Genomic DNA, 22,573 nt, shown 5'->3' with positions numbered 1-22,573 from the left:
AGCCTCAAAGGAATCAATCTAGTTCACCCAGAGTCGAGCTCAGGCGACCAGAGGGCTCCCACGCCAGCCGCCCCTCAGAACACGGGTGCGCACGAACACCAAAGGCTTTCTGCGGACGGACGCAGTCTCCCCAGCCGTCAGCAGGCTACTAGCGCGCTCCCCCACCCCAGGCTGCCCCAGGGAACGGAAAGGCCAGGGAGCCCTGCCCAGAGACTCACCCAGCATCCGGCCCACCTCCACAGTCCCCGCCCCCTCTCCACGCTCCTGGACCCTCGTAGGGTCCAGGAAGACTGCCCTGCCGCCTGCTACAGGCCCAGCCCCAGCAGGGCAGCCTCTCCCCTGCATCTCCCCCACTCAGCCCTTGCCGAAGAGACAGGGAGCTCCTGCCCGGCACACATGGGCTGGCCTCTTCTCTCGAGAGCAGCTACCCCGAGGCCTCATGGGTCTTGATCCCCGAAAGCCTTGGGATGACCCAGGCTTCTGTGACCTGGGCCCAGGGGGGCCCACCGCCAAATCCCACCAAGTCCTAGCCGCTGAAGTGGCACTCGGCTCCCAGCGGGTTGGCACAGCTGAGCACCATTCCCCGAGGCCCTCGGTGCCTGGTGGCGTGCGGAAGAGAGGGCTAACCAAGGGACTCAAGGCAAGCAGTGGCACCTGCCAGCCTCCCAGGGAGAGCTCCTTCCTGAGGGAGCTGCCGGCTGCCAAGGTCAGCGCGGCTTGGGGGAAAGCACACCTCTGAGCCAGGAAAGCTCACCACGGCCTCAAGGTGGCGCCTGTGAGAAGCAGAGGCGGGCTGCCGGAAGGCTTTTCTAATCTTCGTCACTGGGCTTTAAAAAAAAAAAAATGCTCCGGTCCAAATGTGTCCCCCCCAAATTCCTCTGTGAAGTCCTAACCCCCGAGGGGATGGACGGAGGAGGTGGGATCTCAGAAGGTGATTAAGTCCTGGGGCTGGAGCCCTCGCAAATGGGATGCATGTTCTTGTGAGAGACCCCACGCATGGCTGCTTCTCCCTTCATGTGAGGACACAGCAAGGAGTCTGTGACCCGGGAGAGGACCCTCCCTGACCCAGTGGTCGCCCTGATCATGGACTCCCAGCCAATACATCTCTCTTGTTCGTAAGCCACCCAGTCTGTGGAATCTAGGAATTCCTGGACGGAACAGAACAATATACGCAAATACATACAGTCATGGTGTTTAAAAAACACACATGGAAGAAAATTAAACAAAAAAACCCGTATAACCCTACCCCCAGCTTACCCTTTTAACATGTCTGATGAACCTCTTTTTCTCTATGAATAATATACCTAAGCTTGCCTTTTTCCAACCAAAATGAACCCCCCCACCCCACTGGGTCATCGAAGATTCCGTACAGATGCACGGTAAACACATCCAACCGCTCACCTACTGTTGGACGTCTACGGAACTTCCGCATTTGGCCGCACGACCGGTGACTAACCCCCTAAGACCACCCATGGAATGTGGCCCTGTCACGGCACGTCACTGCTGACGCAGCCCACACACACCTGCAGGGCAACCGAACGGGGATGGCCCGGCTGCTCCCCAAGAAGGCCGCGTCCACGTGCAACCCCACCCATCGTCCCACGGGCCGGTTCCCCAGTCCCCACCTTCCGCATGAGACAGATGCCCCACTTGGTGCGCCGGCGCCCTAACTGGGACGTCTGCTCCGAGGGACCCCAACACTCCACCCCACGGGCAGCCCCGGCTCCACCTCCTCCTCTGGGAACGGCGTGTCCTTCTCGCGGCTGCCCCGGGATCCTACCTTGTTTTTGAAGTACACCTCGATGGGCATGATGAAGCCCGCGTAACCCGACTCCTCCACTTTGTAAGGGGGTTCCTTGCACACTAAAAAGAAAGGGAAAATGCATCATCAGCTCGCCGCACGCTCAAAGGCCCAGCCGCCAGCAACAGCAAGCCCGCAGCTGACCTGGTGGAACTGCAGCTTTTCTGGAGGCCAGCTCCCCCGGGAGTGTCGAATCCCGCGGAATTCAAAGCACCACAAGGCACAGGAGTGAGCAGGAGAGAGGTGACCCCGCCACGGAAGGAGGGCGGCAGAGGGACGCAGGCAGGACGTGAGACGAGGTAGGTCAGAGCGGCCACTGCCAGCCGCGGCCTGCACGAGCTCAACTGAACCGGGGCAGTGAGGTGAGGTGCCAGACCCCGCGGGGCCCCAGCGCCCCCGGCAGGGAGGCCCATACCCACGCCTGCTGCTGCTCACTCTAACAGGCTAACGGAGGCCCAGCTGGGCGCCAGGGTCACAGACGCAGGGAGAGACGGGTCTTCGCTGGGAGGACCCTGGGTTCCATTTTAGCGCCTCACAAAGGCATTCCCAAGTGACCGAATGGAGACTCGTTAACCCCAGAGTTGGAGGGGGGGAAGGTGAAGCCAAAAAGAACAGCAAAGTACAAGTAAAATGACCTCCAGCAACCACACTCTCCAGGATGAACCTCAATGTTTTGACACATATGCTGCCATGAGAAGACCGTCTTCCCGCTTTTAAGAAAAATTAGAACAGTACAGGTCAGCTCCCCTGGGTCCCCACCCCTCCCTCTCCAGAGGCAATCTCTAGTGGGAGACAGGAAAACACCCTGCCGGTTGTGAAAAACCATTATGCACACGTCTGCACCAGTCAGGTGATTCTTAAGTGGGCCAGAAACTGCTGGAAAACAGTGCACAGAACATAATGGAAAAGGGTTTTTTTTTTTTTTTTTTCATTGAAATGGTGTAAGTTTTTTTTCTTTTAAAAAAATCTTCAGGGACGCCTGGGTGGCTCAGTTGGTTGGACGACTGCCTTCGGCTCAGGGCGTGATCCTGGAGTCCCGGGATCGAGTCCCACATCAGGCTCCCAGCTCCATGGGGAGTCTGCTTCGCTCTCTGACCTTCTCCTCGCTCATGCTCTCTCTCACTGTCTCTCTCTCTCAAATAAATAAATAAAATCTTTAAAAAAAAAAAATCTTCAGCTCTCAAACATCTCCAATATCATTATGTCAAATATGCCATGACTCTCATTTACCCCAGTAAAACTGGCCAACAGGGTAGGTCTGGAAGAACTAGGGACCCCCAGAGGCAGGGCTAGCCGAAAGGCCTTGCATGGGACCCCAGTCTGCAAACCCCAGGGGAGCAGGAGATGGGCTTGCGGCTCAGGCTTCAGGAGCTCCTCGGGCCTCACAGACCAGAGCGGGTATGAGCCGCAGGGGAGCTGGCCTTGGCTCCAGGAGCCATGACCAAGACTCCCCCATCCCATTCTACCCTGCCCTGCCGAAGAGCCTGCTCCCTTCGAAGTCCACCTCCCCAGCAGTGTGCTCGCTGGGCACTCTAGGAGCCAGGCCCTGTGGCCGGCCCCAGGGACACTTCCGGGGTGCAGGACCTTGCCCACTGCTGGTGAATGCGGCTTACCCAACTGGACTGACCCCCCCCACTAGGTGTCGGGGAGGGGGCTCCCAAACAGCTCCAAGACAGGCCACAGCACAGAGCACAGCCCCCTGGAGGCCAGCAGTGGCCCCGGCGGCCTCTGTTGAGCTCCCCGAACACTGTCACCTGACAGCAGACTCTCTCTGCGTGACCATCACTGCCAAGTGCGGCGGCGACTACGTCCATCCATTCGCTCTGCCACTGTCTACGGCTGGCAGAGTCAGGCGCTGGAGTGACGGTGGAGGCCGGGAGGGCGCCTCTGTCTGGCCTGGCTTACAGGGCTGTGTGCCACCCTCGGTTTGTCGGTCAGCCCCCCAGGAGTAAGGAGCAAGCCTGCCCCAGGACAACAGGCTGGGCCACCAGGTAGTAAGCCCAGGTAGCCCGGGTGAGGTAAGCAGCAAACCTCTGCGCCAGGCAGTGTCCTCCTGCTTCTCCGACACCTGCCCCAGGGGGCTGGGTGGGAAACGCAAATGTTTCCTTATCCTCTTCCCCAGCACCCCACAGCTCAGGACTCGGGCTGCCCACCACCCACCCAAGGACCCAAGGTCACCCCAATCCTCCGTCTCCCAAGCTCACCCATCACCAAGCACTACCACATCTGCCTCCAAAACACTCTGGAATGTACCACTGCCCCGGCACCCTGCCGCTCGCATGGGGTGCCACCCAGCACGTCGCTGGCCCTTCTGTCTCGGGCTCACTCCTGGGAATCTTCTGCACGGGCAGTTATGATGACCATTCTGAACTGTGAACCAGACGTGTCCCTGGTGGCTCCCCACTGCCCTTAGGCCCAACTTCAAGGCCCTCGAGGCTGTTGTAAGGTGCTCTGTCGTGACTGGCCTCCCCCTGGCCAGCCTGGCCTCAGTTCCCAGATCCAGCCATGGTGACCCCCCCTTCCATCACAGGGGGTCATTTCCTCATCTTGCAGTTGGGGGCTCCACTCCCCAATCAGAAGCCTGCAGGTCAACAAAGTCCACTCTGCCTTACAGAGCACTCTCAGTGAGAGTTCCCACCCAGAGGAAAGAACCCAGAGAGACTGGAATAATTCAGGGGCGCCTGGGGGGCTCCGTGGGTTAAGCAATCTGCCTTTGGCTCAGGTGGTGATGCCAGAGTCCTGGGATCGAGCCCCACGTGAGGCTCTCTGCCCAGCGACGAGCCTGTTCTCCCTCTTTCCCTCCCCCTGCTTGTGTTCTCTCTTGCTATCTCTCTCTCTCAACTAAATAAACTCTTAAAAAAAAAAAAGAAAGTAAGAAACAGGAATCATTTGGAGACCACATGAGAACTTGGGGAAAACAACAAACTAGAGCCAATGTCCTCAGATCCAAGATCTGCCCAACAAATAGAAACAAAATACTTTAAAAAGGACCGCTGGAGAGTAGGAAAGGGCTTTCAGATGTTACAAATAGAGTACTTAAATTTTATATCTCAATGCGAAGACTAGAAATTGGAGTGGAGGAAACGTGCCAAGACTCAGGAGAAAAAGACACATTTTTAAGAGTGAGATATAAAGAAACACTTCAGATCAAACAGAAACAGCACCTAACATTTATACGGAACCTACTGTGTGCCAGGCACTGTTCCTAACACTTGATACATATTAACACGCTTAATCCTCAGGACAACCTTGTGAGACGGATACAATTGTTTCTGTTCTACACGCGAAAAGACGCATACAGGAGTAGAGCAGCATCCTGGGTGGAGGTTGGGGGGGTGCGGGGTTGGGGGAGGGAGAGAGAGAGAGAGAGAGAATAGAAATTGTCAAAGAAGTAGAAGAAAACTTTCCAGAATTAAAAATGAAAGACACCAGGGGTGCCTGGGTGGCACAGTGGGCTGGGGGCCTCTGCCTTCGGCTCGGGGCATGGTCTCGGGGTCCTGGGATCAAGCCCTGCATCGAGATCTCTGCTCAGCAGGGAGCCTACTTCCTCCTCTCTCCCTGCCTGCCTCTCTGCCTACTTGTGATCTCTGTCTAATAAATAAATAAAATCTTAAAAAAAAAAAAAAGACACCAAATACCCCACATTAACAACAAAAAGAACAACAGAAAGACCCTAGAAACAACACTATAGAAGGCACCTAAGTGCTTCTAGAGGAAAGCAGAGAAACGTGCACGGCAGCCCCCGCAGCATCAGAACGAGCATCGGAGTCCCTGAAGAGGATGAAGCAGTATTAAAGGGCCTCTGAGACTGCGGTCTCCCACGGAAGTATTATACCCAACCAGACTATCAGTCAAGTGTGACACAGGGTAAGTGGCGCTTTCCAGTGCACAGAAGTCAGAGCTTACGTCCCACTGCTTCAGGAATTAGTCTCTTGGGACATTACTTTGGAAATGACTCCAGTAAAACAACAAGCCAAAACACAGGGTAATAAATAGATCCCCCCCAGGAGAGCAATAAAGGCCCAGGGTAACGGCTAGGAGGTGGCCTTGACAGCTGCCAGTCCTAATTAGAGAAGGAAGATACGGAGAACCAGAATGAAATATCGGGGGACGGGGTGGGGGGGAGACTCCACCAAATAAAGGAAATGATCAAGAGGATGTGAAAAAAGCAAAGCGCTTTGGATGTTGAAGAACAACACAAAGGGGAAAAGAGGGTATAAGCAAATTATTCAAAGTTATGTCCAAACAGGAAGCAAAGTAAACAGGGTGAAATTTTAACCAAGAATGATAAAAAGGACCCATCTGACCTTGACACAACCTTGAGCATTGTCCTTTGGGTGGCCGGGAGCTCAGAGGATAAATGAAATCCTGGCAATGACCAGCCCAACAAGGTACAGAATCAACAGAACAGTTGGTTTCCAACTTCTAGAATTATCCCCTAATATGGGAGCAGAAGGGCAGCCTCCAAGAAGGTTCAAGGAAAGATGGGCGTTCTCAGGTCTTTCTCTTCCCAGGTGGAAAGTCAGAAAGCACAGACGAAAGTTGACAGGGCTGTCCCTATTCATTTACTCAATAAATATTTAGTAAGCCCCTACTGTATCCTTTCAGTGTTAGGGTTACAGCAGCAAACTGCATACGGCAAGACATAAATCTCTCCCCCGGAAGGACAAGGTAAGTATCACGTATAATTTGTTAAAGGGGCCTAAGGAGGGAAAGAAATGAAAACAAAAGCAAAAACACAGAAAAAGTCTACGAAGCATGCAGCATGTGGGTGGCTGGGCACCGACACCTTGACTTAGACCCGGTAGCCAGAGGTCTGCCTCCAAGGATGCAGAGGACCCAGAAGGCCAGCAGGTCGGCCTCCTTGTTCAAAGTCACAAAGACAACCACTGAAAACGAATCACTTACCTACAAAACGTTAGAGGAGATGCTGGAGAAGGGCCGGAGTTTAGGATAGAGCTGGTAAGTTAAAAACATCGTTTTAATTTGGAAAATCGAGATGTAGCAAATTTGCTTCTACTACTTTAAGATGTTCGGGAAAGAGAAATCCACAAAGGGCTCGAGTGCCCTGGGGCAGCACGGCCAGTGTGAGACAGAAAGGGAGACTTCCTGCCCCGCACGCTTCTGTTGGGTCTGTTAGGAGTACGCATTTGATTGAAAAAACACTTGTTAAGTATACCCAGTGTAATCTCAGAGCACCCCGTGCGCAGTTCACTCTCTCTAACCTGACCCACGGCTCGCTGACAGCCGGCACGATGAGTCTGGTCAACACCACCGTGGTCACGACGGGCCACTTTCCAGGCAGCGGCTCCCCGGGCCCGGGCGTCCGTGCTCACAGACAGACCTCGCCCCCGGCACGCCGCAGCCACTGATCCCACCTCTGCCCCGAGCTGACGCGTTCAGAGAGCGCGCCCCACTCGTCACCCCGTTTCCTAGGGACCTGGAACTTAGCAGGTGCCGCCTCCACGTGACCGCCACGGGCTACAGGGCCTCTCTGAACCCCAGTGAGCACATCTGCCTGCAGGGATTCTGGGGGGCCCCACGCAGCAAGGCTGCCACAAGCACAGCACAGAGCAAGCGCATGGGAACCGCAGACTGCCGTCCGTGTCACTTCGCGTGCCCAGGGCGGGGGGAGGGGGACACAAAGATGAAACGAACAGCTTAAAGGTGGATGGAAACATCCCGCCGGGGCCAGCCCAGAAAGAAGGGGAGCAGACGGGGGAGGGTGACGGCAAAAAACTGGAGAGGAAACTAACTAAGGAGGTGTGGAGGGCCCAGCCCCAGAGGGCAGCGTGGACAGAGCAGGCCCGCCGGGGTCAAGGGGCGTGCGGGAGCCGGGAACAAGCAGGGGCGCTCCTCCAGCCCCAGGCCAGTGCGCAGACCTTGCTTTAAAGCACAAGCCGCTCCCAGGGCCCTCCTGAGCCTGTCTCGCATCGGTCAGGGCACTGCAGGGAGACTGCACAGGGACCCCGCACGCAGAAGAGCTGAGCAGGGAGTTGCCGGTAAGCACCGCGGCTGTAACTCCTGACGGTGCTGCCAGACACCTGCTGGCGTAGTAAGCACAGTTGCTCTCCTCCAGGACGCTCAGGAAGGAAAGGAAGAAAAGGAGACCAGGTGAAGACCCAAGAAAGGAGAAACGAGGGAAAGGAATGGCTAACAGCTCATGAAAGAACCAGAAAAAAAAGAAATGGCTACCACGGCGCTAGGAATCTCCAGTTGCCTTCCCTTGTGAACCAGAACTTTCTGCATGTGCAAGAGACGTCACTTGCCCACCAGACCACAAGTCGCTCGCTGGCACAGGCCCCAGCCCCCAGGGAATTCCACACCGTGCTCCTGCTCCTGCCTGAGGCCATCCTCGCTTGCTCCTACGCAGGCCCCTGTCCCCAGCACTGGGGGTGGAGGGCTCAGCCGCGGCTCTCCCTGCCCTGAAGTCCTTCTCCAGCAACAAAGTCCTTCTCTCCTTTATCAACACCCAAGTTCAATAAGTTAATTACTGGACCCGGGATGTGTTGCGCTTCACCCAGGGGACTCCATGGAGAGGAAAGCAGACGTGACACCAGCCCCCACAGAGCTAAGGAGACGGTCATCAACTTCATCCCAATTCCCCAGGGAGTGTTCTCTGTCCCCCGTAAGCTGGGTGAGCTCCCACCTCTCTGCCCCGTCAGACTGCTGGGCCACAGGCCATTGGGACCTGCGCCGAGTACACACATGAGACCCCTCCTTCTGCCCAGCAGCAGTCTGAGGGGGGAGCAGGGAGGGAGGGCAAACAGAACAGGAGGGAGGGGAAATGAGAACCCTTTATGCTTTTTGCCCCAAATATCACGAATTCTTAAAATGGCATCTCTCATCCTCAAAAGTAGGCCCAATAAGCAATTTCCTGATTACTCACCAGGTGGGAGGAAGTCAGCCTCCCCACCCACTGGCCACGGGCTACGTGCTCTGGATGCTTCTGGGAGCCCAAGTCTAAACAATGACACAAGACACAGTCCCCACCTCCTTTGGGTTTTTCCCTACAGCGAACTCATCAGGTGAAGGAGAAGGGGAGGGGAGGGAGGAGAACCACTGTACCCAAAGGTCAGAGAAGGGCCGCGTCCCGGCTGGGTACCGTCCCTCCAGCATGGACAGGGGTGCGAGTCAGCAGCTCAGCACGCGGGCCCCGCGGCTCCCGGGGAGAGGGAGGAAACAAGACTTTCAAGCAGGAAGACACACGGGTTACGTCCCACCCCTCGGTGCCCGCCCCGCCGAGGCCGGAGGCACTCACCGCGCTTGGGCTTAGGGAAGCTGTCGTGCAGTCGGAAGACCACTTTCTCCACGAAGTGCTGGATTTCACATTGCTCGGGGCCACGGACAAACACCATCCAATCGTGGGTGAACCCCTCCGTGGTGGGCTTCTTGCGCAGTTGGGCACGGTGTCCCAGCTCTAACTTGACCTGGACAGTGCACTGGAGGGAGAGAGAGGCCAGCCCGGGTCAGCGAAGAGCCCAAAGCAGGGAACCGCAAGCCGTCACACCCCGTTGCCCACAGAGCTCGGTCGGCGCCGGCCACAGGAGGAGACAAGACTCTCCAGCCACGGGAGCCTCAACCCACAAGAACGCAAAGAGCCTCCCTGTACTCACAGCGGACCGGACACGGCGTGAGCGGCTGGTCAGGCCCTCTCTCCCCAGCCTGCCCACTGGAGGCCCTCTGCTTCCTCCCGTCCTCGCCCTCATCCTCCGCCCAGCCGGACGACCTGCCCGGGTTCCTCCAGCAAGCCCTGCTCACTCCTATCTCGGGACCGCGGCACCCGCCTCGGGTGCTCTGTCCCTAGGCTCTTCCACGGCTGGCTCATTTCTGTCACTGAAGTCTCGGCTTGAGTGTCACCTCCTCTGGGAAGACCCCACCCCCACGCGAGCCACCCGATCTGAAAGCACCCACCACCACCCCCGTCACGCTGTGTCACATCCTATGTTCTCAGCATCTGTCACTGCTGGAGCTCATCGGCTCACAATCTGGTGGCTTTGCTCTGACGTCTGACTCTCGGGGGCGGCTCCCTGTCCAGAGCTGGAACCCTCACCACCAGCTCTCAGAATACATCTCCCAGTGTGATCCACAGCGCGGTTCCTTCATTCCACAGATGAGGAAACGGAGGAAACAGCTGGGCTGCTGAGCAGCCCACTGCCCTCGGCTAGGGAGCAGAGCCCGGATTCAAGCACAGGTGTGTCCCCCGAGGGCCTGCTCCCTGAACCCCTCGGCCATCTGCCCTCGCCAGTCGGTCAGGTCACCCAAGCTCCTTGACGAAAGCGCGTTCCCTCTCCTCCGTCCCATGGGAGGCCTCTGGGGAACAGAGACCCTTGGGGTCACCTGAGTCCACACAGACACGCACTTTCTGTTTTAAGGGCAGAATGGTGGTACAGAGCGAGAAGGGAGGGCCCAGGATGAAGCCAGCGGGGGACGGGTCCCGGGCGGACCCGCAGCCCCGGCGGCCAGGCCCCCTTCCTCACGCACGCGTGTGACCCTGCGCCCGAAGTGTGACGTAGCTCATGTCAGTTCCACCCCACTGAACACAAAGCCACAAGGCGTTTACGCCTGGGCGGGCCAAAACCACCTACGGGGAGCCCACAGTAAACACCCACTCTGCTCTGAAGGTCCTCCCCGGGCTCCTCATGGATACAGCCTGACACCTAGTATCAAATGCAAGAATGTTACAAAGAAAGCCGAGGCCAAGTGGACACGTGTTCCCAAGCGCGGAGACAGCCAGCAGCTCGGTGCTGGGGGCCGTGCAACTCACACTGCTCAGCAACGCCCCCTCCAGGGAACCACCCTCCCCGCTGCCGCCCACCACCCACCGGAGACCTCCTGCTCTGTACTCTGGACCCCCTTTCTCCCCAGCTGACCTTATGCAATTCCCACCCCCCTCCCCGCACCAGAGAGAAGATCCCCACAATGGTGTCCTCCCTCTGTCCCTGCGCTCTGGGTCCCTGCCAGGAGAGCAGGACACACACGGCCCATCGCTCCACCGGTCCAGCTTTCCATGCTCCCCCTCCCTGAGAATCAAGTCCGAACGCCTCAGCACGCCTCCCGCCTCCCGCCTCCCGCCTGTGTATCTCCTCAAGTCCAACATGCTCATCGTCTCTCACTTTTTAAGCTTTTTGAAGTCAGAGTGCGTCTTGCCATCCACATGTAGGTTTTCTGGGTTGAGCGGGCACGCGTGCACGCACACACATGCAAGCACGTGAGCCATCCCCAAGCTGGTGGCTTGCCTTGGAGGCTCTGCAGCAGCCTGGGTACAACCCCCTCCATGGCATGCACTCAGGCCCGCTCCCCACCCCCCTGCTCCGTGGCCGCTCACTGCTGCCTCCTCAGGGATCACATCTAGCTCGCCCTTTTACTTCCAGCTTCGAACCACTATACATGAGGCATCAGTTAATACGAGGGAAAATTTAAACTAGAGAGCCTTCCGAGGGCAGCAAATTCTAAGTGGTGCTTTCCAAGAGGGAAGGGCCAATAAGGACGCTGATAAGGACGGGGTGGGTCCCAGCGCATGGAAAGGCTAGTGGGAGGCTCCGCGCACTTAGCGAGCCAACTGTAAACCACAGAGGAGAAGGCCCCCCAGCCAGGGATCAATCACTGTGGGGCTCCACAGGGGAGAAAGCAGGGGCTCTCTAGGTCCTGGGGCCACTGCATGGACAGGTGGGGATCGGAATGGAGCATTCAGATTCCCCACAGCAGAAATGACAGCCAACTATAAGCAAATGATGGATGCAAGGAAACACTATCTGAGTCAAAATTCCCCGGCAATTGTGTACAGTTTAGGCTGAAGGCAGAAAAGGACAGACAGACAAACAACAAGCCTGCTAGGAGGCAACCAGAGGGAGTGGCTAGAAAAGATTTAGACGAGTCTGAAATGGGAGAACTGGCAGGACTCAAGAGTGGACAGAAGGGTGCCTGAGTGGCTCAGTCCGTAGAGCGTGAGGCTCTTGATGCAGGCGCTGTGAGTTCGAGTCCCCCACTTGGGGGACGGATGATATAAATAATAAATAAATACATGTTTAAAAAAAAAAAAAAAGAGTGGATCGAGGAGAGACAGGAAGTTCAGCCCCAAGACCCAGGGCAGTGGGATAGTGCTGATGCCAAGAGGCGGCAGGGGTGCGGGGGAGGAGGACAGGCGACAGGGGACACTCCAGGGGGAAACACCACACCAAAAGCTACAGACGAGGGAGCAAACGTCTGGATAAACAAGTAATGCTCAAATCCACCACAGGCATCCATCTACAGAGCACCGCACACAGGCCACGCTCCACGGAAACGAGCCCGAACTGTATTTACGTTACCCCGAGTGGGCGGCAACCCCCGACACCCTCACACACAGGACAGAAACTCTGCCTTTCTCGCCCACCTGTCCTCCCCCTGAGAAATCGGGAGACATTCCCTGGCCTGCTGGGGGGTTACAGGTGGACTAAAAACGCAGGATCGTGACCATATGCCAGCAAAGGACTCTGACTTTCGGTTTTTCGGAGTTAAGCTCCTCCGGACGGAGAGGTCTCCCCAGAGTCTGCCCGGCTGCCTTCTCAGCAGCTCTGATCGGCTGGGGCTCCTACCCAGGGCACACCAGGGGCAGGGCAGTTATTGTGAAAGAATGGAAGACCACAGTTCCATCAGAGACGGAGAATGAAGCGCCAAAACACCCGCTCCAGAGGCCAAAGTAAACAGGAAAGTTGAGAAGCGGCGCTGGGTGATCCCTGCGCTGGCACACCATGCCCAGCGCTCTGCCCGGGCAGCATCTATGCCCCCGGGGCTGGCGCCAACCCAGCCTGGACACCCCCCACCCTCCAGGGGCCGACGACAGCGGCCGCTGGTGCGCTAAGGAGGGGACTGCTCCCCCCACCACCCCCGAACGCTGGACTCTTCCAAGAAATAAAGATGGTGGCGTCACTCAGATTCTAAGCCGCTGTCTTAGAAAAGAAGTCGCCGACTGCGGAAGACATTCAAGCTCCCTGAACTGGAGAGAGGCGAGAAACTGAGCCCGCCCCAGTCATCCTGGCTTGTCAAGTCATGATATCTTCTTAGTGCAACTCAGCCAATTCCACCTTCAAGGGTTCTGCCCAGCAAACCACCCCCCCCAACCTGGACTCCTTCCCCATGCAGCAGAGCCAAAGAACTGAAGTGAATCAGTTAGCTCGTTCCCCAGGAAGGGCGCCGAGCTTCATAAAGAGGTCACCTGCCAGTCAGGTTAAGCTCTCAGGCGTCCTGGAAGGAATGCCTCCCGCCTGTCCCGCCCGCTGCTCACAGGCACCCCGTGCAACCTCCAAGTGGGCGGCCGGAAGGAGCCTGAGGGACCCGGCCTCGGAGCCTGCCATGTCCCAGAAACCTGGGAACCTCTTTGGCACCCACTCCCCGCTCCAAAAGCTGGGAACAAAGGGGAAACATTCCGGGCCTGCCTGGGAAGAGTTTACCGTGCCACTTCTATGCCCTCAGATGGAGATGAAGCAACTGTGGGGCACGGAGGGCGATGGGGTGTGAGATTTGGGCTGAGGGCCTTGGCCGGGCACTGCTCTCTTCTGATCCACTAGAATCCAAGGGTGGTAATCCCACGCCCTGCAGGCCAGGCAAACAGACCCCGGAGGGCGCTTGCTCACTGGACAGTACAGATCCCCCCCAAGCGTGGACTCACACGGCCAGCGCCCGGCAGAGTGGGCCAGCCTCCCTCCAACAGCTCCGCTGCTTCAAAGGCCCTTCCTCACTGGATTCTTCCTGCGTCCGATGGACCCTGCCCTCAGCCTGGGCCCCCAAAGGCAGGTCTTTAATAAGTTTAACTGTAAGAGTTTCCCTGATTTCCTTGTGGGAATTCTCTTCAACAGATGCCCTTTCCTCTGGGATTGCATACTTTACTGAGTGGTATAATTACGCCTGGAGTTTGGCGACCGTATCCAATTCCCTCAGATGCAACAATTCCCTCCCCTCCCAGGAGGAGAGAACACCGAAGAGCCTTCTCCCCTCATTGGCCTAGACTGACCGTGCCAAGTCCAGCTGGGTCTGGCACGGCTGCTGGCGCGGCTGCTGCAGGTCCACAGCCACGGAAGCGCGAGGTGCCGGCCCCACAGCGCAACAACAGCACCAGACCGGAGAAAACACTCTTTGCAGAAACTTCTCCCCCCAGACCCGGCTGGGGGGCTCTTAAGAGCAGCCACCAGATCAGAACACAAGGAAGATGGGACCATGATGGGGATCCCTCAGGGACAATCCTCTCAAGCCGAAGACTGCCCTCCCAGAGGTGGGGAAAGAGCCAAAGGAGCTCTCACCACCCCTGCATGAGGCTCTGGTCTTCTAACCAGTGACACACGGCGGCGACTGGGAGGGGCGAGGGTGGCTAGTACCTGTGCTCCTCGTCTGGCCTCATCCCTTTGGCCCAGGGCGTAAGGTTAATGACAAAGGCACAAGAAGGGGCTCGGTAAGTATCTCCCTGGAAACTAAGGATAAGTGCGCAGACCATGGGGAGATGCAATGACACCCCCAGTCCTCAGTCTGCAGATTCCCAGGAAGACTGAGCGTTGCCAGTCGGCCAGGGAGGCTGGGACAGGGTTTATGCTACACACGTGTCCCAACTCTCACGCCCACAGCCGCGGGGACGGTGCACCGGCTGGCCACAAAGTTCTCCAGAAAGCAGCGCGCTCTGAAGGAGTACAACCCTGATCACGGCTTCCGACCGACCGCACGCCAGGTGGGCCTGGTTACAAAGTGACTGATTCCTAGTTACTTTTATTCAACCAACAGTTGGCAAAGCAAAGTGCAAAACTTTGAGTTAGAAACTGTGACGGATGTGGGGGTGCGGGTTCAGCGTCCAGCTCTTAATCTCGGCCCAGCTCATGATCTCAGGGGTGTGGGATCAAGCCCTGCATCAGGCTCCCTGCACAGCGGGGGGGGGGGTCTGCTTGAGGTTCTCTCTCCCTCTGCCCCTCCCCACCACTCGCTCACTCTCACGCTCTCGCTAACATAAATCAATCTTAGGGGCGGAAAAAAGGGAAAGAAAGGAATTATGATGGTTATAAAGTTGAAGAGGATTCTGGTTCCTACCTCAAAAACTATACAACGTACTAACTTTGGGACAGACCACTCAGCAGGTCAACTGCCCAGTGACAGTTTGAGAGCTGGGTCAGGGAGAATCCTGTCACCCTGAAGTCAGTGCTCTGTGCAAATCTGAGCATTTCTCTCCAAGGTCTGGGAAAAGGACACAGTCACCTAGGAATCCCACCTGGTCCTGACTCCTTGTGGGACCCTCCTGAGCCTCCATTCCCATCTCTATAAACTGGGCCATCACTGTCAGAAACAAACCTCCTCTTCTGGAACAACAGAGAATTGTCAACAGTAGTGTATCTCACATGTGAACTTGGGAGAATCAGCAAGCGTCATTTCAACTGTGTGATTCAGTGGGCTGGCTGCCCCCCTCAGGTGACAGGCTCAGTGCTTCTGTGAAGGGAGGGCTCCCTGGTCCTACAGAGAACAGGACCGCTCAGATGCTGACATTGTCCCTAGCAGCCTAGGCCACCTCTGTGCCCGGAGACACGGTCTCCAGCCTCCTTTCTCCATGTTCTCGCCAACTGCTCCACCTTCACCCATGGCCACCCTTCCACACCCTCCATGTCTCCCAGACGTGACCCCCCAAAACACAAACATCACAGACAATGGACCTGTAAGTCTGGACTGAGGGTTAAGGAAATCAAATGGATGAGTTAAAGTCAGGGAAAAGGGAAACAGAAAGACTTTTTCTGGCCATGGGGAAAGGATTTCAATGTTGAGAAGTTGGGAGCCCAAAGTAAAATGCAGAATCCCCCTTCTTAGCGGAGACTGAAAGTTCTAGAGAATACGGCAGGGAAGTAAAGAGAATGAAACCTTCCCAAAGCAAGTGGGGCAAGGGGCCCTTAGGGGAAAGTCCTGTTGTTTCCCATCAGGCTGAGGCATTTACAGGTCTGGGGCATCTCAAGGGAGAAAGAGAAAGCCAAGATTCTGGTGAATTCAAAGCATTTTCCATGCACTAAAGTCATTCTGGAACAGTCAGTGCCAACTTCCCCACTTGGGTAAAGGACACCATTCCCTCCTGTCTTCCCAGAGAGTGCCACCTCTGTCAGGAAGGGACAGAGCTCCCAGGCCTCTCCCAGAGTGGCAGAAATGCAGCCAGGAATAGAGAATCAGACTACAAAGTGCCACTTACTTTCCTTTGGGAGCAGTTTCACTTGCAAATACTTCTGTAAGGATCTAGACAAACACTGGCCCATGGAACTTTCTGCCATGATGGAACTATTGTGTCTCTGAGCTGCCCACGAAGGTGGCCAACAGCTCAGGAGTGGTGGTTAATGGGCACTTAAGTGTGGCTGGTGCCACCGAGAAACTGACTTTTCGTTCTCGTGCACATGAATGTCAACGGCCACAGGTGCTAGCGGCTGCCCACTGGGCAGTGGCAATCTCTCTCCTAGCCCAAGTGTGATCACCAGTCCACTCAAGCAGGACTGTTCTCTCCCTCTGTCACGGCCAAGAATGCCACCTATCCCCACCATTCCACTTACATAAATGACAGCAACCCAGACAGCCAGGGCCTGGCAATCACGGGGGAATGGACACATTTGGGCCGAAGATATCTCCCGGGGGATTAGCAAGTGGGGCGACAGGAGGGTCACATTCTATGCCTGCGTGGTACCCAACAAGACTTTCCCACGGGGTTGGGGGGGGGCTTCATTGAAAGTGGACACGGAAGGTATATTCTCTTTTGTTTTCTAACTTAGCACAGGCCGGAAGCAACAAACTCAGTACCTTTAAGAGAAGTGAACTCACACCACGCTACAGAAATCCACCATTCAACAGCTCTAAACTCTACCCCACCTCTCAAGAGAAAGGCCACAGTGATCCTGTACCACCACAGGTGACCGGGACGGGCCCCTGAAACTTCACCGCCCCACAGCACCTTACCAGACAGAGCTGCCGCCTCGGTGGCGCCAGCAGCCAGGGACGCCTCAACCTGCCCTCACCAACTGCAAATTTCAGCGGCCGCCCCCAGAGCCCCACACCACCGCCCTTCCTGGCCTCGTGCCCCTGGAAGCCCAGGGGCGGTGGACAGGGATGAAGAAATAAATGACCCCATGTTGGGGGCCACACCAGTCCTGGGCTTGAGAGGGGAGGGGGCGTGGGTACTGGGAAGAAGACATGCAGAGCTGGTGAAGGCAGGACCAGGGCCTGAAAGGCCTCAGGTTTACTTAAACTGACAGAGTTGACTCCGGGTTTCCAGACAGAGGGAAAGGGGCCATGGGGAGAGTTTATGGAGGTTGGGGAACCACTCTGAGTTTGGAGCAAGGCTCTAAGATGCTGGGGAAGGAAGGGATATGGGGTGTGCTGTGGGGAGAGGAGAGGGGCTGAAAGACAAAACATCACGCTTGGGGATGTTGGGAGGAAGTGGGAGACCCTGAATGCAAGGAGAGACGTACGGGGGGGCTGGGGAACGGGGGTCCGCAAAGGGAAGCCAGCTGAGGGTGAAAAAGGCAGACAGATCTGGACTTGGGGGAAAGTGTGGGGAAGTGTCAATCAGGGTTGCAGAGGCACAGAGGACCCACGCTGAGGGGAGCGAGCCATCTGGGGTCTGACAGGCTAGAGGGCTCCAGGTCAGAGCAGAAAATGCTCCTGGGCCTGGTCCAAGAGAAAGGTCTGAAGGTGAAAGAGAGCCTGCCAGGCTCTAGGGGCCGAGCGACTGACGGAGCCTGAGACCAGAGGGAGCTGAGGAATCAAGGGTTGGGGGTGTGGGGGTGTCAAAGCCTCTGAGGAAGCAAGCCCAAATCCAAAGTGATGGGGCTGAGGGGGCGAGCTCAATGCAGGCCTGGGTCATTGTGGGAAACACCCAGGCCCCAGCCAGAGTTCAAGGGAAAGCGGTCACCTAGGCTAAGGCAGTGGCAAGATCAAGGGGGAGAGAAAGCTCGGTCCTGGAGAGAATGAGGGCTAAGGAGGCTTCAGGTGGGCCTAGGTTTGAGGAAGCAGGAGGCCGCACCAAGGTCCCGGGGATTCCGGGAGGTGTGGGGGCTTCAAACCCCAGCACTCGGTATAAGGAAGAAGCAGCAGTAGGCTGGGGTTAGTTAAGGGAGTTTGAAGGGACTCAGAGCTGAGGGTCCGGAGAAAAAAGGAGTCAGGCCCTGGACCCACAGAAGGGTGGTATGGCCCAGATCTGACAATGTTAAGGGTCCCAGGGCAGCTGTGGGACTCTCTGGCTGGGGCTGGAGTCCCCAGGGGTGCCTGCGGGGACTCTGGAGTGGGCTGGGATCCAAGCGGCTCTGGGCCGCACTGGGGTCCCAAAGGGCATCTCAGGGGCTTCTGGGCCACCTGTGGGGGCTCTGGGCTGGTTCAGGAGCCCGAGGAGCGTCCCACAGGGTGCTGGGCTGGGCTGAAGTCTCAAGGGGAGTCCCGGGGGAGTCTGAGCCGCCAGTGGAGGCTGTGGCCCGGGCCGGGGTGCCGAGGAGCGTCCCAGAGGCTCTGGGCTGGACTGGGATCACCGGGGGCATCCCGGGGGGTCTGGGTCGGGCTGCGGTTTGGGGGGGCGTCTCAGGGGGCTCTGCGCTGGGCCAGGTCCGGACCCCCAGAGAAGTCCGAGGGGCTCTGGCCGGGCCGGGGTCGCGGATGGGGGAGGGGCGCCCCCGCCCCACATAAAGGCCGGGGGAGCGGCGGGCTAGCACAAAGCGGGGCGGGCGGGAGCTGAGCGTGGGCGGGGAGGCCGGGACCGAGGAGGGCCGGGCGGGCGGGTCGTGGGAGGGAGGGAGGGGACCGGGCGGGCGGCGGGCTGCGCTGGGGCGGCGCGGCCGCTCCTCACCTGATTGTCCATGGCTGGCGCCCCGCCCCGCCCCCGGGCCCCGCGTCGCTCGCCGCCGCCGCCGCCGCTCAGCGCCGCCCCGCCGCCCTCATTGTCTGTCGGGCGCCGCCGCCGCCGCCGCCGCTCCCGGCTGCCCGCCCGCCCGCCAGCCCCGCGGAACCGGAAACCACCGCCAGTCCGGGTCGCGCACCGACCGCGGGCCCCCGCCGCCGACTCTGGCCTGCCGCCCCGACTGACAGCCGCCTGGGCTAATCTGCAGCGCGGACCGCCGCTCCTGGGGCGGGACTTCCTGCCTGGCGGGGGCCTGCCGGGCTGCGGTCGGAGGGACGAAGCCCCCAGCCAATGGGAAGCCCGAACCGGAGGGGCGGTGGGAGGGAGGGAGGGAGGCGCGAGGCGAGCCCGGCGGAGGGGAGCGCGAGGTGTGCGCCGCACGTGGAGGGGGGCGGGGGCGGGACGGGCGTGCCGCGCCTGCGCACTGCGGCCCGCAGGGGGCGCTGCCTCGTGGCCGGAGCTTCCCGGGGGCCTGAGCCTAACCTGGTCCAGTTGAGGAGTCGGTTCGAGCCCCGGGGAGGGTGCCCTAGGAACACTTTTGTTTCCTGGCCACGTGTTGCTACCGTGTCCTGGGACGGGCTCCGGGCTCTGGAGCGAGAAATTAATTTTCCGATGCTGGATCTGCATCAGGGAAAGCCTGGTCGACTAGCCTCTCCGTCTGAGTCTCAGTTTGCACATCTGTGAAATGGGGACGCTCAGTACCTTGTAGTCTTAGTTCACACTGACTTCAATGATACACATTTTAAATCTTCTGCATTAAAATGATCAAGAAAGCCTCATTTCATCCATGAAATTGATCATTCCCCTAATCCCTCTAAAACCATCTTTTAATTTACCCGTGATCATATAATTTCACAATTTGTAAACTGTGTTTGGATGAGACAGAGACATACCGCTCCATCTTTTTTAGGATCTTGCAAGCCACTTGTCTCTCGGACAATGGGACTTCTGCCTGCAACTTGGGGACTCGTATGCTTTATTTTATCTTTTAGAGATTTTATTTATTTATTTGAGAGAGGCCGAGATAGCGACTGAGAGCACAAACAGGGAGGAGAGGGAGAAGCAGGCTCCCCGCTGAGCAGGGAGCCTGACTCGGGGCTCCATCCAGGATCATGACTTGAGATGAAGGCAGACACTTAACCAACCGAGCCACCCAGGCACCTTTGTGCAGTTATTTTAAATCTCTTCTTATATTAAACCAGGGCTTTTGGTTTGCTTGGAGGTTTTCTTGTGCTCCCCACCCCGCCTTCACGTTTAAGTGTCGGCCAAGTATTCTTTAGGTAATCAGGGTGCTATTTTGTACTGAAGAACATCAGGAAATCAGTAACTTTGGAATGAACATAATTCCTCGTAAGACTCTGAAAAAGGCCAGACGCTGTCATAGTAATACCCTACCTTTTGATCTAGGGCTGGGCGTGCTGGGGGGAAGAAATGAAGGACCTGCTGAGAAAATAAGGAGCAACTTTGATGTCAGTACAACTTTTTTTTTTTTTAATCCTATAACTGGATGTAAGTGGATCAGTAGTTCTAAGTGGTCCTTGAACCAGCAGGTTCGGCATCTCCTGGGAACTTTATTCAAAATGCAAATTCTAATCTCCCTTGATTTACGGAATCAGAAACTCTGAGTGCACAACCTGCACCCAGAGGGATGGCCATACTAGCCCTGCAGACGATAGTGAAACTTAATCAAATTTCAGAACCACTGTCCCCAGTAAAGGGACAAAAATTGGCGGGTTAGCCTTTTGTCTCTAAAGGAAACTTGCAGTGAAAAACCTTCCAGCTACAGTTGTTGCAAGGAAAAGCTTCAGGAACTCAACCACCGCTCCCTTACTCATCTGGGAAATTCTCTTTAAGTTAAATTTTGAACTGTTGGGGGTTTTCAAAACTATATTCCCAGGGCTCCCAGTAAATCAAGCACAACCCTTTAAGAATTGGAAAGAATAACGGAGAAACAACCCAAGTGGCAATCAGCAGTTGAATGGACAAGCAAAATGGGATCCATCCATGCAATGAAATATGATTTACTCTTAAAACGGAGGGACAGCTACCACAACATGGAGGACATTATGCTCAGTGAAATAAGCCAGACACAGAAGGACAAATCCTACCTGATTCCCCTCACAGAAGGTCCCTAGAGGAGTCCTATCCACAGAGAGAGCGAGAGAGGACATGGTGGGAGCCAGAGGTGGGGCAGGGGGTGTGGAGTCAGTGTTTCCTGGGACAGAGTTTCAGTTCAGGAGAGATGGAAAGTTCTAGAGACGGATGATGGGCATGGCTGGACCACCGTGTAAGTGTGCTTCACACCACTGAGCTGTGCACTTAAAATGGTCGCAATCATAAATTTTGTTATGTATATTTTTACCACATTAAAAAATTAATGGATTTCTTGACACCATGAATGTATAAATATCCACGAGTCTGTAATAATATCAGAACAACACCGGAGCTCATTCATTACTTTCAAAAGTGACAACCGCATCAAGGCCTTGCTTATCATGCCTTTGCAGCATGAGAGCAGCCCAGTTGATGAGGAAAAGCCCTTTTCACAGAAAAACACCTGCTGATCATGCTAAAAGGATGATAGGGGAAAAAAATCACTATTTTGAAACCACTAATGAAAAAACCATTGTGGGCAAGAGTCATCCATGGAGGCTGAAACCATTCCCTGAAAGGTTACAGGGGACTGGAAAGTCTCATGTTCACCGAAGATCTGCCCTCGGATCACTTGCTAAATGCGAAGAGGAAACAAGTAGCTTTACCATGGAAGACATCATGCTGTCACCACCTTGGTTCGGTGACCACCCTTAGCAGCAAAGCAGAGGGACAAGCAGAATGACGGGCTCCCGCTAGGGGTGATGAGAAGTCCACGGCACCAAAAAGAAAGTTCTCGCCCAAAAAGTTTAACCTGAATCTGCTGTCACCCCTAATGGCCTAACTGCCAGGTCACAGGAGAAAGCCAGGAATGTAGGGGAAGCGTGAAAGATGAGATCATGAGAAGACGGTCAGACAAATCTAGAAAATGGGATCTCAACAGCCCTGGCTTCCTTGCGTCAACGGGAGGGAATGAGAGGAAAGGTGACTGCCCAGAGGCATAGGAGGTAGCCTTACAGCGAACTCTGATGTGGGCGTCTGTCCCTGGACCTTGGGTTGCGAACAAATAAGCTGTGTCCACTGGGGAGGAATGACTATGGATGGCAGCAGCTGATACTTGAAAATGCATTTGGTTAGTTGCAATAATGAGATTATGGTAGTGTAGGAAAATGTCTTTTTTTTTTTAAGAGACACATAGGATTGGTTTAGAAGGATATTGCCTTCAAAATACCCTAATGAGGGGCCCCTGGGTAGCTCATTGGGTTCAGCATCTGATGATGCTCACAGGGTCACATCATGATCCTAGGGTCCTGGGTCCCTGCTTTGTGGGGAGCCTGCCTTTCCCTCTCCCTCTGCCTGCCACTGCCCCTGCTCATGCACTCCCCCTTTCTGTGTGTGTCAAATAAATAAATAAACAGAGAAATCTTTTTAAAAATTAAATGTATTAATTAAAAAATAGATGCAAAATAGAAAAATAGCAAATGTTATACATTGTTAAATCTAGGGGATGGATACATCAAACTATTTTTTATGCTTTATATCTGTATGTGTAAATTTCTGTAATAAAAAGCAAAAGTTTTTAAAAATACATCTTGTGCCTAAAATAGAACCACTGTATTCCTTCCTTCAGGGTGTCAACAGAGGGCTGCCCCTTTTTCTCATTAGTGGTGGCACTGTCAGAGCCAACACCAGCTGTGTCCAAACTGGTATTATCTTATTTCATCGTTACAATACCAGAAGGTATGTGTTGTTGCCCCCATTTTACAGGTGAGGAAACTTAGGTGCAGAGGGGAGCGAATTACCCCAAAGTTCCA

General features: G+C 55.9%; 1 protein-coding gene across 2 annotated transcripts in view; it reads right to left on the bottom strand.

The window, feature by feature from the left end:
- MLLT1 (MLLT1 super elongation complex subunit) overlaps positions 1-18,676 on the bottom strand; it is a 63,117-nt gene extending 44,441 nt beyond the window's left edge. For both annotated transcript variants that reach the window (XM_044254435.1, XM_044254436.1), the window contains exons 1-3: positions 18,618-18,676; positions 9,063-9,243; positions 1,781-1,863 (exon numbers count right to left, since the gene is read on the bottom strand). In XM_044254435.1, coding sequence (XP_044110370.1) covers positions 1,781-1,863; positions 9,063-9,243; positions 18,618-18,629 — 276 coding nt within the window. In that variant the 5' untranslated portion in view covers positions 18,630-18,676. The remainder of the gene's footprint in view (positions 1-1,780; positions 1,864-9,062; positions 9,244-18,617) is intronic.
- Between the last annotated feature and the right edge of the window lie 3,897 nt (positions 18,677-22,573).

The sequence above is a fragment of the Neovison vison genome, chromosome 6, assembly GCF_020171115.1.
Source record: "Neovison vison isolate M4711 chromosome 6, ASM_NN_V1, whole genome shotgun sequence".
NCBI classification, from domain to species: Eukaryota; Metazoa; Chordata; class Mammalia; order Carnivora; family Mustelidae; genus Neogale; species Neogale vison.
The sequence above is the reverse complement of the archived record's forward strand: the minus strand, read 5'-3'. Positions and strand labels throughout refer to the sequence as shown.